At 39.3% G+C, this 13,412-nt stretch overlaps 1 protein-coding gene across 5 annotated transcripts; it reads right to left on the reverse strand.

Annotated features, from left to right (window-relative positions):
• Window positions 1-556: 556 nt before the first annotated feature.
• On the reverse strand, window positions 557-11,386 carry kdm2ba (lysine (K)-specific demethylase 2Ba). 5 transcript variants are annotated; one of them, XR_003936241.1, is made up of 11 exons: window positions 11,246-11,386; window positions 8,187-8,420; window positions 7,912-8,055; window positions 6,989-7,075; window positions 6,359-6,643; window positions 5,474-6,279; window positions 5,154-5,317; window positions 4,482-4,643; window positions 4,149-4,367; window positions 2,837-2,963; window positions 1,686-1,820 (listed from the first exon to the last, which is right to left on the reverse strand). XR_003936241.1 is itself a non-coding variant. In XM_030143074.1 (10 exons), the coding sequence occupies exons 1-10, from the start codon at window positions 11,297-11,299 to the stop codon at window positions 1,639-1,641; spliced, it is 2,328 nt and encodes a 775-aa protein (XP_029998934.1). In that variant the 5' UTR covers window positions 11,300-11,386; the 3' UTR covers window positions 557-1,638. The 5 variants fall into 5 exon arrangements, 3 of the variants coding, with proteins under 3 accessions (XP_029998934.1, XP_029998931.1, XP_029998933.1); XR_003936240.1 differs by having other exon boundaries at window positions 2,837-2,966; XM_030143074.1 differs by lacking the exon at window positions 2,837-2,963 and having other exon boundaries at window positions 557-1,820; window positions 6,359-6,634.
• Window positions 11,387-13,412: the final 2,026 nt, after the last annotated feature.

Raw genomic sequence — 13,412 nt, forward strand, 5'->3', positions numbered from 1 at the left:
TAATTAAAACATTAGAAGATCATCATAATCATCAGCTTCTATCATGGTATTTTAGGTTTCAACACATTTTGATGCACCAGTTGTTTTCAACTCTTCTTGACTCTTACGATCAAATTAAACCAAGAAGCAAAAATGCCCCAGGTATATCACTGCAATAGCGTACAGTATAAGAAATAAACATTAAGCCAAATATTGACAGTAATAAAACATTTGGCATAAATTTGAGGTGTGATTAAAGACATCAGTGGGTCTTGTGTATAAAAGAAAGTCAAAAATCCAGGAAAAGACACAAAATATTCATTATAGTTATACCCAAGTTACTAACAAAAAGATTCTCAGTAACAATTAGCTAAGAGATGTGGAAAAACAACCTAGAAACATTTAATAATTCAAAAACAAAACATTAAAAGGTCATCTGATAAACTATTGTATTAAATGTCTACAAATAATCACAATTTATGATGTAATTCCAAAGCTCTACATGACCACATATGATGAAGTCAACTTGGCATTGCTCATATTGGAATATGTCAAAGAAAACAGACAAGACTCAGTGTTGATACAAATGAAAGTCTTTTAATGCATTTTAGCACTTAGTTTTGGATTTACAAATATAAACGTCACATTCACCTGAGGTGATAGCAGATCAGTTACAGCACAGCACATCCCCAAGTACACAACACCTACTGTACAGAGTTTATGTTCAAACATATGCAAATGATTTATTTGCAAAGGTCTTCATTAGTTGCTTATTTAATCCTGTACTGGAGAGCCAGCTGTGTGAAGTCAGTGTCAGGAAAGTTGTCAGTCCCACATACTGGCTGTTGGGTGTTAAACCCCAGTAACTGGGTGCTGCAATAGCCTCAAACAACCCTGATAAATTATTTGCGAGCATTACTTAACCCAGCTCAGTAAGACATCTATATCAAGTTACAGAATAAATACAAACTGTTATATATATATATATATATAAAAAAAACAATAAATTAACGTTGAAGGAAACCCTGTCCAGCAACAGTTCATAAATGTGTTTTGTTTTTCTGACAATGAGGGTGTAACATGGCATATGACTTTAGTTTACTGCGTCATCTTTGTTGAAATACATTCTACCTATTTAGAAAAGAATTATGATAATTTAGTCTGACATTTTTCCTGTACATGTTATATTTTTTTTTATCTGATACTGAAGTTAACATTTATGTTGAATACAGATTATGGCACATAGGAGAGACACTGTAGTGTTGAGGCAAAGGAAAAACGGGAACAATATTCACTTCACATGCTGAATAGTCTGTGATATTTAGCTCCTGAGCTGATGTGAGAAACACTGTAAACTCATGAAATGATGCCTGTATAAAAATATTGTTTTCAAATATTTAAAGATTAAAAATAAACAACCCAACAGTCAGTTACAAGCACATCTTTATAAAAGTACAATCTCAACACAAATACATGCATGCTATTTCCTCAACACTTTTTTACATTAGAGTCCATTTCAGATTTTTGATCACATTATCCTGAAATCTCTGTTCTATTTATTGTGATATTGATACAGAGACTTATCACAGGGTTGGTTTACAAAGGGAAAAAAAAAATTGTTCCATTAAGTGCAAAGACAGTCCCTCAGTTCACTTTGTCCTAGCTCGTCTTCTGTAGCAGTTTTTCCTCTTTGAGTCTGAATGGGACGCTCACGGACATCTCTGCGATAAACCTTTCGCACGCCGTCTTGGTCACCTGTTTGCAGAAGCGAAGGTCGATCTGACAGATGCTCCCGCAGCGCTTGAAAAAGTTGAGCGAGTGGTCTGTGACACGGTTGCAAACTACAATGGAAATGGAGAGGAGGATCAGTGAGGAAAACCACTTAAAGTAAGCATGACAAACATGCATTTGTTCTGCAAAAGATGACTTACACACTACAGCTAAAGAAAGACAGGAGAAAACATTGGAGATGAGACTGCTATTCTCAGAAAATGGATTGAATAGAGCTAATCCTGTCCTCTTTTATTCGGTTGTTTTATTTTCTATGCTACGTATCAAAAACAATTATGTATAATGAACTGTGCCTTTATCCATCCGTCTCTAACCTTATGCTCCTTTGTGTTTTACAAAAGTAAAAATTTGAAAAGTAAGTGTTAATAAAAACATGCAATGCCACCTTTTTCTCACCTTGTCGACCAGAACTAGCAATCACAAACTAATAATTGATGTTTAACCCTGTTTCTATTGTCCACAAACTAAGTGACTGGCTAACTTTTTATCTTTGCTCTCTCTGCAGATAAGTGTTTTCATTTACATCTTATTGACATCTAAGAGGTAAACATGACTTTTACACCCTTTTTTTTTTTTTTTTACATGGTCATCCATGGTTATCTGGTCAAAGACTATAAATAAAGCAGTCCTGTGGTAGAAGGGTAAATCTGCTGCTTTGTACTGATCTTATCACTGAGCAAAAATTAGGTCTCCGTTCTTATCATTTTGTTTGTTTGACAGAAGCATAGAGTAAAGGCACAGAGATTAGAGGATAAAGATGAAACTGTGGTGTTTTCTGAGTAACTCTGCTCAAGGGAAAGATATATTGACTTTCAGTTCTGTGGTTTTGGTGACTCCTCTAGATCCAGTGTAGCTCAACCCAACTTAAATCTAAGCATAGGTTTAATCAGCTTTAAGAACTTTGTGTAGTGCAGGCTGGTAGAACTCCACCTTCAGTCCCTGCAGTGTACAACAGAGTCCATATTCCGCACTGCATTTCTGTCTTAATCTCTGTATAATGAATTAAGCTCTTCTAGTACAAGTATAATAATACAACTGCCTGAATAAATAAAGATGTGCATTATACCTCATCTCCCTTGCTGCCCGTCCAGGTGCCTCTAACTAATTAATTGCCAGTGGATGTTATTTAAGCTGAGTCTGTAAAACAGTAGACGCCATCCTTCAGCTTGGCATTGTTTCTTTTGGCAGGTTTTCTGCTGAAGAACAAAGCAACACAATATGCAAGCACCTTTAATGCAGCAACTCCAGATCTTTTTTTGTTATCCTCATCTGACTCAGTGGACTCTTTGGATCTGCAGATTTTTTGGGGTTGTTAGGCTTCTTCCCAACTAATTCTGGTTTGTTTGTTTTTTTAAATTCCAAAGAGTGTTAACCGAAATACCACCAACAACCAATCGACAATAAAGCACAGGACAACGACTGCCAAATTAACCTTACCAAATCATGTAATTGATCTTTAAGTACAATCTGGTTTTTTTTTGCTTAAAATGAAAACTACTAGTGCTGTGCCAGACTGGGGATGTTGTCAGTCCAATCAGATTTGGCTGTTTATTACGATTAGTTTCAAGTGAGGATTTCATGCAGATCAAATGCAACAGAATCATGAAAACATATTAAAAAATCATTCAAAAACTAATCTAAAAATTATAGCATGGCTGTAATCAGTTACAGTCCCTGGACAATTAATGAACAAACTGAATAAAGATTAGTGATGAGGGCAAGTGGAGTGTGTGGTCTGGAATAAGCATAAGGAAATAAGAACACAAGAGTCACATATCCTTCACGCACACATCAGGGATTACAGAAAGTCCATATAATTATCACTAAACTATAAAGGAACAAAATAAAAAGCTCTTGTATTAGGGCAGTGCAGCCTCTTAGAATATAATACTGTGTTCAGGGGCTCCTCCTAAAGTAGGACTGTATGTCTTTCCTACACAAAAGCCAATGCTTGACTTGAATCACAGGTGGCAGCGTGTCATTGTATCAAAGTACATTAGATACGCCCCATATCAGATAAGCAGTACTGACTGAATAGAAGTCTGAATGGAAGCAGCGCCAGACTGATCTGCCAGGCCAAATAAAGATTTGCTCTTTGGCTGAAGTGTTTGGATCCCGGGGCTAGTATCTTCCCAGCAGAGGCATCTAAATTACACCATTATTGTTCAAACCATAAGGATACAACAAGAAAAGTGTTACTGATAAGAAGAATGAGTCCAGTGAGTCATTGTGCACAACACTAACACACCTACATGGACATAAGCTACTGTATGTCAGTTACACCTGTTGTTGTCTCCTTTGACTAGTCACAATGTCTCCCATAGAAATTTGTGTTTGTTTTGTTTTTGTGTGACCACTCCTTAGGTCCCGTATCTCACCTGACAGGTTGATTTCTGTGAGGGAGTCCCGGGTTGTAGTCCCTGCTGCTGTCAGGAGGTTGACAGATTGGTCATTGATGTGGTTGCAGTAGCTCAAGTCCAGCCTGGACAACAAAGGCATCTGCCGACTGATGAGACGGAGCGATGTGTCAGTGATGTCCAACCCGGCTAATCGCAGGTCTTCCACATTTCGCAGCTTGCAGCGGTTATCCAGCTGGCCTGTAGATGAGTCACACAGAACACATTCACACCATCACCGTTCTGAAAAGCAGAGTGACTTGAGGTCTTTGCCAGCATTACTGCAGCTGCAATGAATGGATTAACAATGTATACCTGGTCTGTTGTCTGTGGGAGGTGAGAGGAGGTCCCTCATTTGTGCATCCTTGAGTCCCTCCACCCATTGGACATCCAGGGTGCGTAACAGAGGGCAACTGGAGGTGCAGAGGGCGGACACAGCAGCCCACGAACACCCTGATAACTTCAACACTCGCAGACCTAAAATACACAGCCTTAAAATCAGAAACTTCAACAAGAAACGACTGGTTATCTAAGGGTGCATTCACACCAGCCCCATTGAATTAAACTCCAGTTCATTTGCTCAGAAAATCTGGTTTGCTTGGGGAGGTGTGAATGCACAATGGAACTGATCTAATGCGGATGAAAGAAGTGTACTCTGCTCCACCTAGAATCGTATTTCTCATTCCACTTCAAGTGAACCAAATGCAGGAAACTGACTACAATGCAGCTCCATGTTATGTTTTCTTATGGCAGAAATTAAAGTTGCCCTGCATTAACTAATAGATGAGCGAGGTTTGTTGTTCATTGTTTGTTTTGTCATTCATTTTGATGCAGTTCCACCACAAGCACGAAAGAGACAAAGTATGACAAAGCGCAGTGTGAAAGCAAACTTGGACCAGCTGAATGTTCCTACCCCAATCCAACGAAGCCTACCAGACTATTAAGTGTGAAAGTGACTTAAATGTCAGGGTGAAGAATCACACATACCTGGTAATCTGTTTATTAGCCAGCTTAGTTGTTTCTTGGAAATGTTGGTCCAGCTGAGATCCAGTGAAACTGGCTGTCTGCGGATAATCCCACTTAGCATGAGTGGAGTGATGGAAGTACAGCGGTTCAGATCAATCTTAGTCCAGAGCCTCTTATCACAGCACCTAGCGTCAAAAGCAGAGTTTTTAGTTTTGTGTTTTATGTTATCAGCCCAGCTCTGTCAGACTTGTTTTATATTCTGTGTATCTTATTGAAGTTTTTATTGTTTCTGCAATTTGTGTGAAGACCAGAAAACTGTAGCTTGTGTTCTGTGCATTTACCATCTGTTCCATGTCTTGCACACTCTCATGCAGATACACAGCTCCTGGTGTGAGAGATAGCGAAAGATCTTCATCCAAACCTCACGTTGGATGGTGTGAGTTTTCCCATCTTTTAGAGGTAATCTGTCGGGTGGCGGGCTTATTGGTGGGGGCCGAATAACATGCCTCTCCATTTGGATGCACTTGGGTGGAGATCGTGGTGGCACCGGCCTATTGGTTGGGGTGCTCCTGTTGAAGCCAAGTGGGGTGATCTGACTCGGATAGAAGTGGCGCAGCTCCCAGGGGGTGCCATTCATCTCTTTGGTCTTGAGATGGGACCTCTGATCCCCCATTTCGCTGCCATTACGAAACAATCTCTTGGGTTCCTCGTTTTCAGTCTCTGGCTCTACTTTGAGGGGCTGGCGGTTTTCATTTGCCAAACAGTCCTCTGTCTTTTGGATTTCCTGGTTCAGTGCTTTACTCAGCTCCCGGCTCAGCTCCCTGTTAGGTAATCGGCGCTTACGGCGAGCTTTTGGACGTGGACCTCTTTCCTGGGTCTCGCTTCCACCTTCGCTGCTGGGGCCAGCCTGTGGAGAGCTGCAGTGAGACTGGTCACTGTCTGCAACAGGGGTTTTACTGAAAGGATTCAGAAGTTCACTCTTGAAGTCCTTGTCCTCTGCTTCCTCTTCAGCGTCTCCTAAACGTCCCTTCCTCTCCACGCTCCGGTAGTGAGGCTCTCTTCCTTCTTCTTCTTCCTCGTCTTCGTCGTCTTCTTCTGTCTTAATCTGGTGCAGGAGTTTAGAAAAATAAGGATCGTCTGACTTTTCCTGCAGGAAAAGGAACATTAAGTCTTATGCACCTGAAATGCCCAATGTGTTCAGTCCTACTCAGTGATGAAACACTTACCTTCTTCTTCACATTGACATCCTCTTCATCATCCTCAAACAGTTTCCTCTTCTTTCTCAGTTTGTCCTCAGGTCTGGGCCGGGGCAGGGTACTGGGAGAGAGTAGTGGTGGCTGTCTATGAATAGCCTCATCAGGTCTGTATCTGGGCGTTTCCTCTCTATCAGGCCTCCTCTTGTTTGAAGAAGAAACATCTCCCTCCTCCTTCACAGGCTTCTGCTCCCTCAGTAAAGAGCCGGGGAGGTTGGAGGCGTACTTGAATCCTGGACCCCTTTTTTGCTTCAATGCCAAAAGGGACAAAAACAACAAAACAACTTTATACCTTTAGCTTATAGCTGCAGGAAAACAACATTGCATTGCCAAACAAAATTTCAGTGGTTTTTGCACCTCTGTGAGAGAAATAGCCACATGTAAATGACAAACAGGAAGCAGCAAAAGGACATAAACCAAAATACTGACAGCAATACTGAAACTAAAAATTAGAAGATCCAGAATAAAAAAAATCCACTATTTTCAACAGTGATTGTTTTACTGTTTCCACTAAGGAAACACTTAAACTAAGATCCCACACACTTACTAAACTGTTACCTAATCTCAACCCTATGACTCAGACTCACACATTGTTGTACTCACTTTTCCACTTTTCCCAGCGTGGTTGCATTTGGGACATTCCCAGCAGTTTGGGAGCTCGTCGTTCACCACTCCTGTTGCATCATTTACCTTAAAAACCAATGAAGAAAGGAGACATATCTTACCAACCACTGTTTTAACCGAGTCCTGTGTACAGTTTGTTTAACACAAACACGATGAGGGAAGTGAAAGTGACTGTTGTGACGTGTCCCTGTTAAGGAGGTCAGAGTTTCACATCGGCTATATTTGCAGATTGCAGAATATTGCTTCATGCATTAAATAGAAAAGGGAAGTAAAATTAAAGACTTCTTCTTATGGAGCATAAGTACGCACTAATAAGTAACTCCAATGTCTAATGTCACGAGCTGCGCTGTATGTCATCACAAAAAGTTTCATGCTGTTGCATGCTGCAAAATAACTTGATAGCGCATGTCTGAAAACTGGTTCAACCAAATAAATGCTGCTGTACCTGTTTGTGTGTGTGTGTGTGTATGTGTGTGTGTGTGTGTGTATTTATATATACAACAAAACATCAACAGTTACAAAATACAGGGTGTGTGCTGCTTTAGTTTTGTGCTTTTTGCACAAGTAGCAAAGTCGACTGTCACATCTTTTTAAGGCAACAAACTGAAAATTTTGTCCGTGTTGGTTCATCTCCAAGTGCATGATCTCTTCTGTTGTGGATGCTGTGGTGGGAGTCAAATCCTCAAACATGATGATGTCATACTCGAGGCATAAAATGCGTGATTCATAAGAACGATGAATGTGTTCAACGTTATAAAACCCTCAATACCATTTCCACATCCAGTTGCTTCTCTGATGATATGAGTCACTCAAATTATGTTTACAACAACCTGGAATTCCTGGCCCATTACTTAAACACCAATGAGTCACACTGTGGGTGACTCAGCACTTGGTTTCTTTACCTTCAGACAGTTTGGATGAACAATCTCATTGCAGATTGAGCATTCCATAAGCATGAAGTTGAATTTGTCCTCCTCTTCCTCCAAAGTGTCCTCTTTCCCCGCCTCTTTACACACTACACACACTGCTGTGTGGGGCAAAACCGGCTGCAGGAAAAAAAGAACATATTTATTTTTAAGGATGTTTTCTTCGCAACACCAGATTATTAAAAATGTATGATATCTTTCTAGTTCCCCTGTGTATATTTATATAATTTGTGTCTTTCAGTGATACTCACTGCTATGCACTGCCTCATTATGCAGGACTGTTTCATGCGCCCTGGACCTCCAAACTTTTTCATATCCTTGCAGAAGTGACACTCTCCGCACTCTGTCCGAAGGCATGCTTCACACTTTCTGCATCGTGTTCTCCGCCGCCTGGCTCCAGATGAGCTGCGGTTGGACGGCAGCTTAACAGCCGCCGCCGCCGCTGCTGCCATCTTAGGCTTTGGTTGCCGGTTGGCTGACCGCTGCTGAAAGATAAAACCCCAGAAAATAATGAGAATTTCTACCAATGGAGGGTCAACAGATTTGATTCTAGAAAAAATAAATGATGCACTTCACTATGCTTCTAGAATCATTTCTGATATGTTACTTCAATGTAAAATATTTTCAATAATTACAAATGTATGTGATAAATTTATTTTTCCCCCCTGTTTCTATGTGACTGTTGTGCAGTTTAAACTAGTTCTCCAATAATCAAAGAATGTTTTCACTTAATGCTATGCTGTAATAAAAAAGAACAAATTAAAATGCTACTGAATGAAATGATTATAGGAATTAAATTATATTGGCAAAAATTATGAAACCATGTTTGAATGAATGTTCAATTTACCCAACAGTTATTTTTATGATGTCCTTTTAAATAACCAGGTGAAACTCTGCTGCAATTGCTTCTGTTTTGACCTTTCTGTTAAAGTGCATATTAATATGGAAATGAAAAAAAAAACAAACAATTAAGGTGACTTATCATTTCTAAGATACAAGGCTCACCGCAAATTACAACTGAACATCAAATTAAAGAGGTAAAATCACTTCTTGCTCGCTGTGCATTTTTCACATTTATTTTTAGTCTCTTCCCTGTTGCCATGGTAGAACTGTAAAGCACTGTGAAAATAAGACAAATCATAGACCATTACAGCGATTCTTGTTCTAGCAGGGAGGTTACCTTGGCAACACATTTGCCTTGCTAGTGGCAACTATTTGAATACAGGACTGCAATAGAAGGATAAAAATAAGCACACGTAGCAGGTTATGATTTGGTGCATGTGCCGTTTACTGTTATTAGATTACAACATACCCTTTTGCTGCACATTGTTCAGGTCTGTGATCATGCACTTTCTAGTGCTGCGTTCAGACAAGCAGCCAGAGAAAGACACACCAGCCCAACAGTGATCTCACAAACAACATAGAAAAAGAACAGAAACCAGTCCTGAATCTGTTGACTCTTATAAAAAGGAACCATATCAAGTCATCTACATAACATATTCCTTCATGCCCTCAGGTGTGTTTTGGAATTGCATACTTTTATAATCATTACATTTTTCTTTTAAACTACAATTTTTTTCAACACAATAGGTATGTTGTCACTGTTGGAGCATTTTTTCAAGATAGAGCAAAATCCATCTGACAGATCTGCATAAATCTGTCTGACTACTGTGGAAATATGGAAAGACGACATCAAAGCGGGACTGCTGCTGCTGCAGGGATGGCTGTGACTGTCAGCACACCGTTTTAGTGCAGCCTCCTCATTATTTTCCTGACCTGATCTAACTGTTTTTCTTCATACCTTGTCTAAAATTAGGTTGGCTGTGCCTCTGAGCATTTTTTGTGCTTAAATTTGCATCCAAAGTACATGACATTTTGTTTTCTAATAAGAAATGTTTTATATTTAAATCCTTGAAAATGCTGTTCCTCTACTCTGCAACTTAACCCTGATATTATATCAAGTAGCACAAAAAAATGGCTGCAAACAAACAAAGAGCTGCTCCGGTAGAACATGTTCCCTGCGCTACAATCAGCTGACCCTTCTTTACTGTAACTCTGTCGAGTAATATGTCAGGAATTTGGGATTGGTTTGCTCAGAGCTCCTGAACAAAAACATGGCCTATATTTTCAGTGCAGTCTTCTGACTCAGCTTCAACATGGATTTCTGAGGGAGGAAGTCACAAGGCTCATCATCTGCTGCTCATATACAGTGGTCCTTAACACACATTATTGGTGTTACAGGCTCCAACAATGTGTCACAACAAGAATATGTCAGAATAACGTCTCTCATCAACTCTTAGTGGGTGCTGTGGGTAAAAACATTGTGTAACACACAAGGAGCTGGCTCATGTGAGCAGGTCTCACATTTCTCCTGAACTAGACAAGTGTTAAGACTTGTTGGACAACCCTATAAAACCCTTTGTGAAAGTATCAATGCACAACAACAATAACAGATCAAAATCTAGCACTCAGGAAGAGACAAATCCTCACTCGTCTGTGCACATTTAGGAAGGAGAGTAAAAATTAAACAGCATCACAAGACTTGTTTATTCTTCTTCCTTTTGCAACCTTGAAATAATGATAATTCTGCTGGGACTTGAGGGGTCACTGGACCCCAGTTTGGGAACCAGTGGTCAGCCAAGCAACAGAAGTAGAGCCACTATTGTTCCGTCCCCCATCCCCCTCCTCAGTCCCTGCTTGAACAACATTTTGCCCAAAGCCTTCTTAAAGGCACAGGCTGGTGGGGTAAGTTTAGGAAGTGTGAGGAAATTAATCACAAGAAAACCATTTTGTAAGAGGAAACAAGGGAGGCTCATGTCCAGCAGCTTAAAACAGGATGAAGTTGTACATGCAACTACCTACTGGAGGACCTACAAGTTATAGCCAGAGCCAACTGAAACTGAAGCTGAATGAAAAACAGAGAAAATCCTCTGTTTATGTTAAGAAGTGTTGTGTAAAATGGGTCAGTTGTGGACAGCATGATATATATTGTCCAAGTAGGAGGAGAGAGCACTGCTTTTGGACGGTCAGGGTTATCTATCCTGACAAGTAGCCAGGCTCCTCTAACCTCTCAATACACAACATTTAGCTCGACGTTCACCTTTATAACTATTTAAAATGTAAATGGAGCTCAAAAAGCCACATTTCACCTCTCGACCCGACTAGATGCAGAGCAGAAGAGCGGGTATAAACACAACGTTAACCTCAAACACATCATTCCGTTAAGAAACAGAGCTATAAACATTACACTTAAACAAAAAAAAATACATGTATTCACACTGGACGCACGACGAAATACTGAAGCTCTGACCTGTTCAGACTCTGAATCATATTCCTCATCGTCTCCGCTCAATGACAAGGCCATGGCTCCTCTCTCTCATCGTTCGCGAACAGCACAGAAAACTAACATGGCTGAACAAACCTCCAGCTCAGCTCGCCCCCCCTCCTTCTCACGGGTAGCTGGTCGCCATGTTTAGTATGGGGAGTTCATGACACATCGGAAATTAGAGTATCTGCTTACATGACGCTCCCACTTCATTAGAATTGTAACGTGAACAAAAATCAACAAATGGAAGAGGTAGGAAAAAAAAACGGTTATAGCAAATTATGTAGTAAAAATATTTATGAAAAATTAATACTTAGTGCTTATAAAAAGTAAAAACAAAATTACAATCATTGCTTATCAGTGTCGCTGCACGTTGAAGCTGTTATTTACATGTAATAAAAATGCACCATCTAAATCAACCGGGACACAAAGACAAGATTGTAACCCAAGAACATTCACTCCCACACACATCCTTCTTCGCCTCTTTTCATGGCCCTCCGCAGGTTAAATTACTTACAGCTAAATTAGATGTATTTAACACCCCAAGCTTCAAACTCTTAGTAGGTTATGTATGTTTTTACGGTAACTGTATACACTTTTGACTCAATTTATTCACTAACAAAAAGCTAATTTGCATTTTCTTGAACTGAGCCCGTGACTCACCTGCAGCAAACCAGGCTGACAAGAACTAAAGAACAAGCCTGATCATAACCTGGAATAGTCTGAGTCATACTTAACAGCCACTGGTTGCAAAAGGTTTGCTATCAAATGTTACCTTTTATTTACCTGATGACTTAGATGCAAACAATCCTTCAGTAAAGGAAGTTGAAGTATTCAGGATATAGAACAGTACAGTTCAGCCTACAGAGGTCTCATTCTTCATCTGCTCTGTATTTTAATGATGCTGGTGAAAGTAATATTGTTATGATTTTATATCGTCTCCAAATTACGTAAGTGTTACTGGCCTACTGTGTTATGATCTGATAATTATTATGTAATCATGAATTATACAGCTAATATACTATGCAGGAAAAAGTATTTCTTTGGCGTCATCTGGTGGTAGGACTAAAAATGGCACTGTGGCAGAAAACCAGCCTGTATTTCAGGGGTAAATGCCCAAAAACAACTCTCAAAACTAAGTAGTAAAGAAACATTCCTGGAAAAAATAAATAGTGCAGTTTGAATATGCTTCTACAGCAAATGGGCTCAATAATTTTAACTGCAAAGCTGCCTCTAAAAGAAACACATATTTTGATCTTCAAAGATGAACTTATTACTAGATGTGAAGGTTTCTAATTCGCTTTCAATGTGATTCTTCTCTTTGTGTGTGATTGTGAGTAATCACTTTATCAGAGTACACAGACTATTTGAGGGCAAGTTTTTTATATAATACATTTCATATGTAAAGGCAATACGGTGTCATTTTCATACATATACAAAGAACATCAAGATGAAAATAAAAATAAAGTGCCAAAAAATTACCAAATGGTGTATTACTGAACTATTGGACTCACTACCAACACAAACACTGAAAAAACATTACAGAATTTATTATCATTAGAGAAATCAGCATTTCATTTTTCCTCATTCTTATGTGTTGTGCTGCTCTGCCCTTGGGTGATAGAGGACATGTGACGTTCATAAATGCCCATATATATTCACAGAGGAAACACCATCTGCCCAGTTTTACCCACTTAATTTGTTCAGAATCAGGATGAAACTCTTTACTGAAGCAAATCAGGAAACACCTCTGTGTCAGTTCAAAGTGTTTTTAATGGTATTGTGAAGACATAGAAGAATAAAGTACACCGTATTATCTATATTATAATTATGACAATTAGTTTAGTTTATCAATTTTATTTCATTTTAATTTTTAAAATTCTATTTCATATGGTACAAGAAAGAAAAAGAAAAGCCGCTTTTACATGTCAGCAAAATTACCACATGATGATTAAAAGGAGCAGAAAGAATGTGATATTTTCTGCTGCTCTTTGTCAAGTTGGTACAAGGCTTCATTGTCTGTGGGAATGTAACATCATTCAGATATTCTGGAAGGCAGTATGTGTAAACATCACTAAAGAAACAGGCAAACAAGTGCCAGTAAATCCATTACTATGTTTACTTGGAGATGTTTCTGATACTTTGATATATC

This window comes from Sphaeramia orbicularis, chromosome 9, assembly GCF_902148855.1.
Source record: "Sphaeramia orbicularis chromosome 9, fSphaOr1.1, whole genome shotgun sequence".
NCBI classification, from domain to species: Eukaryota; Metazoa; Chordata; class Actinopteri; order Kurtiformes; family Apogonidae; genus Sphaeramia; species Sphaeramia orbicularis.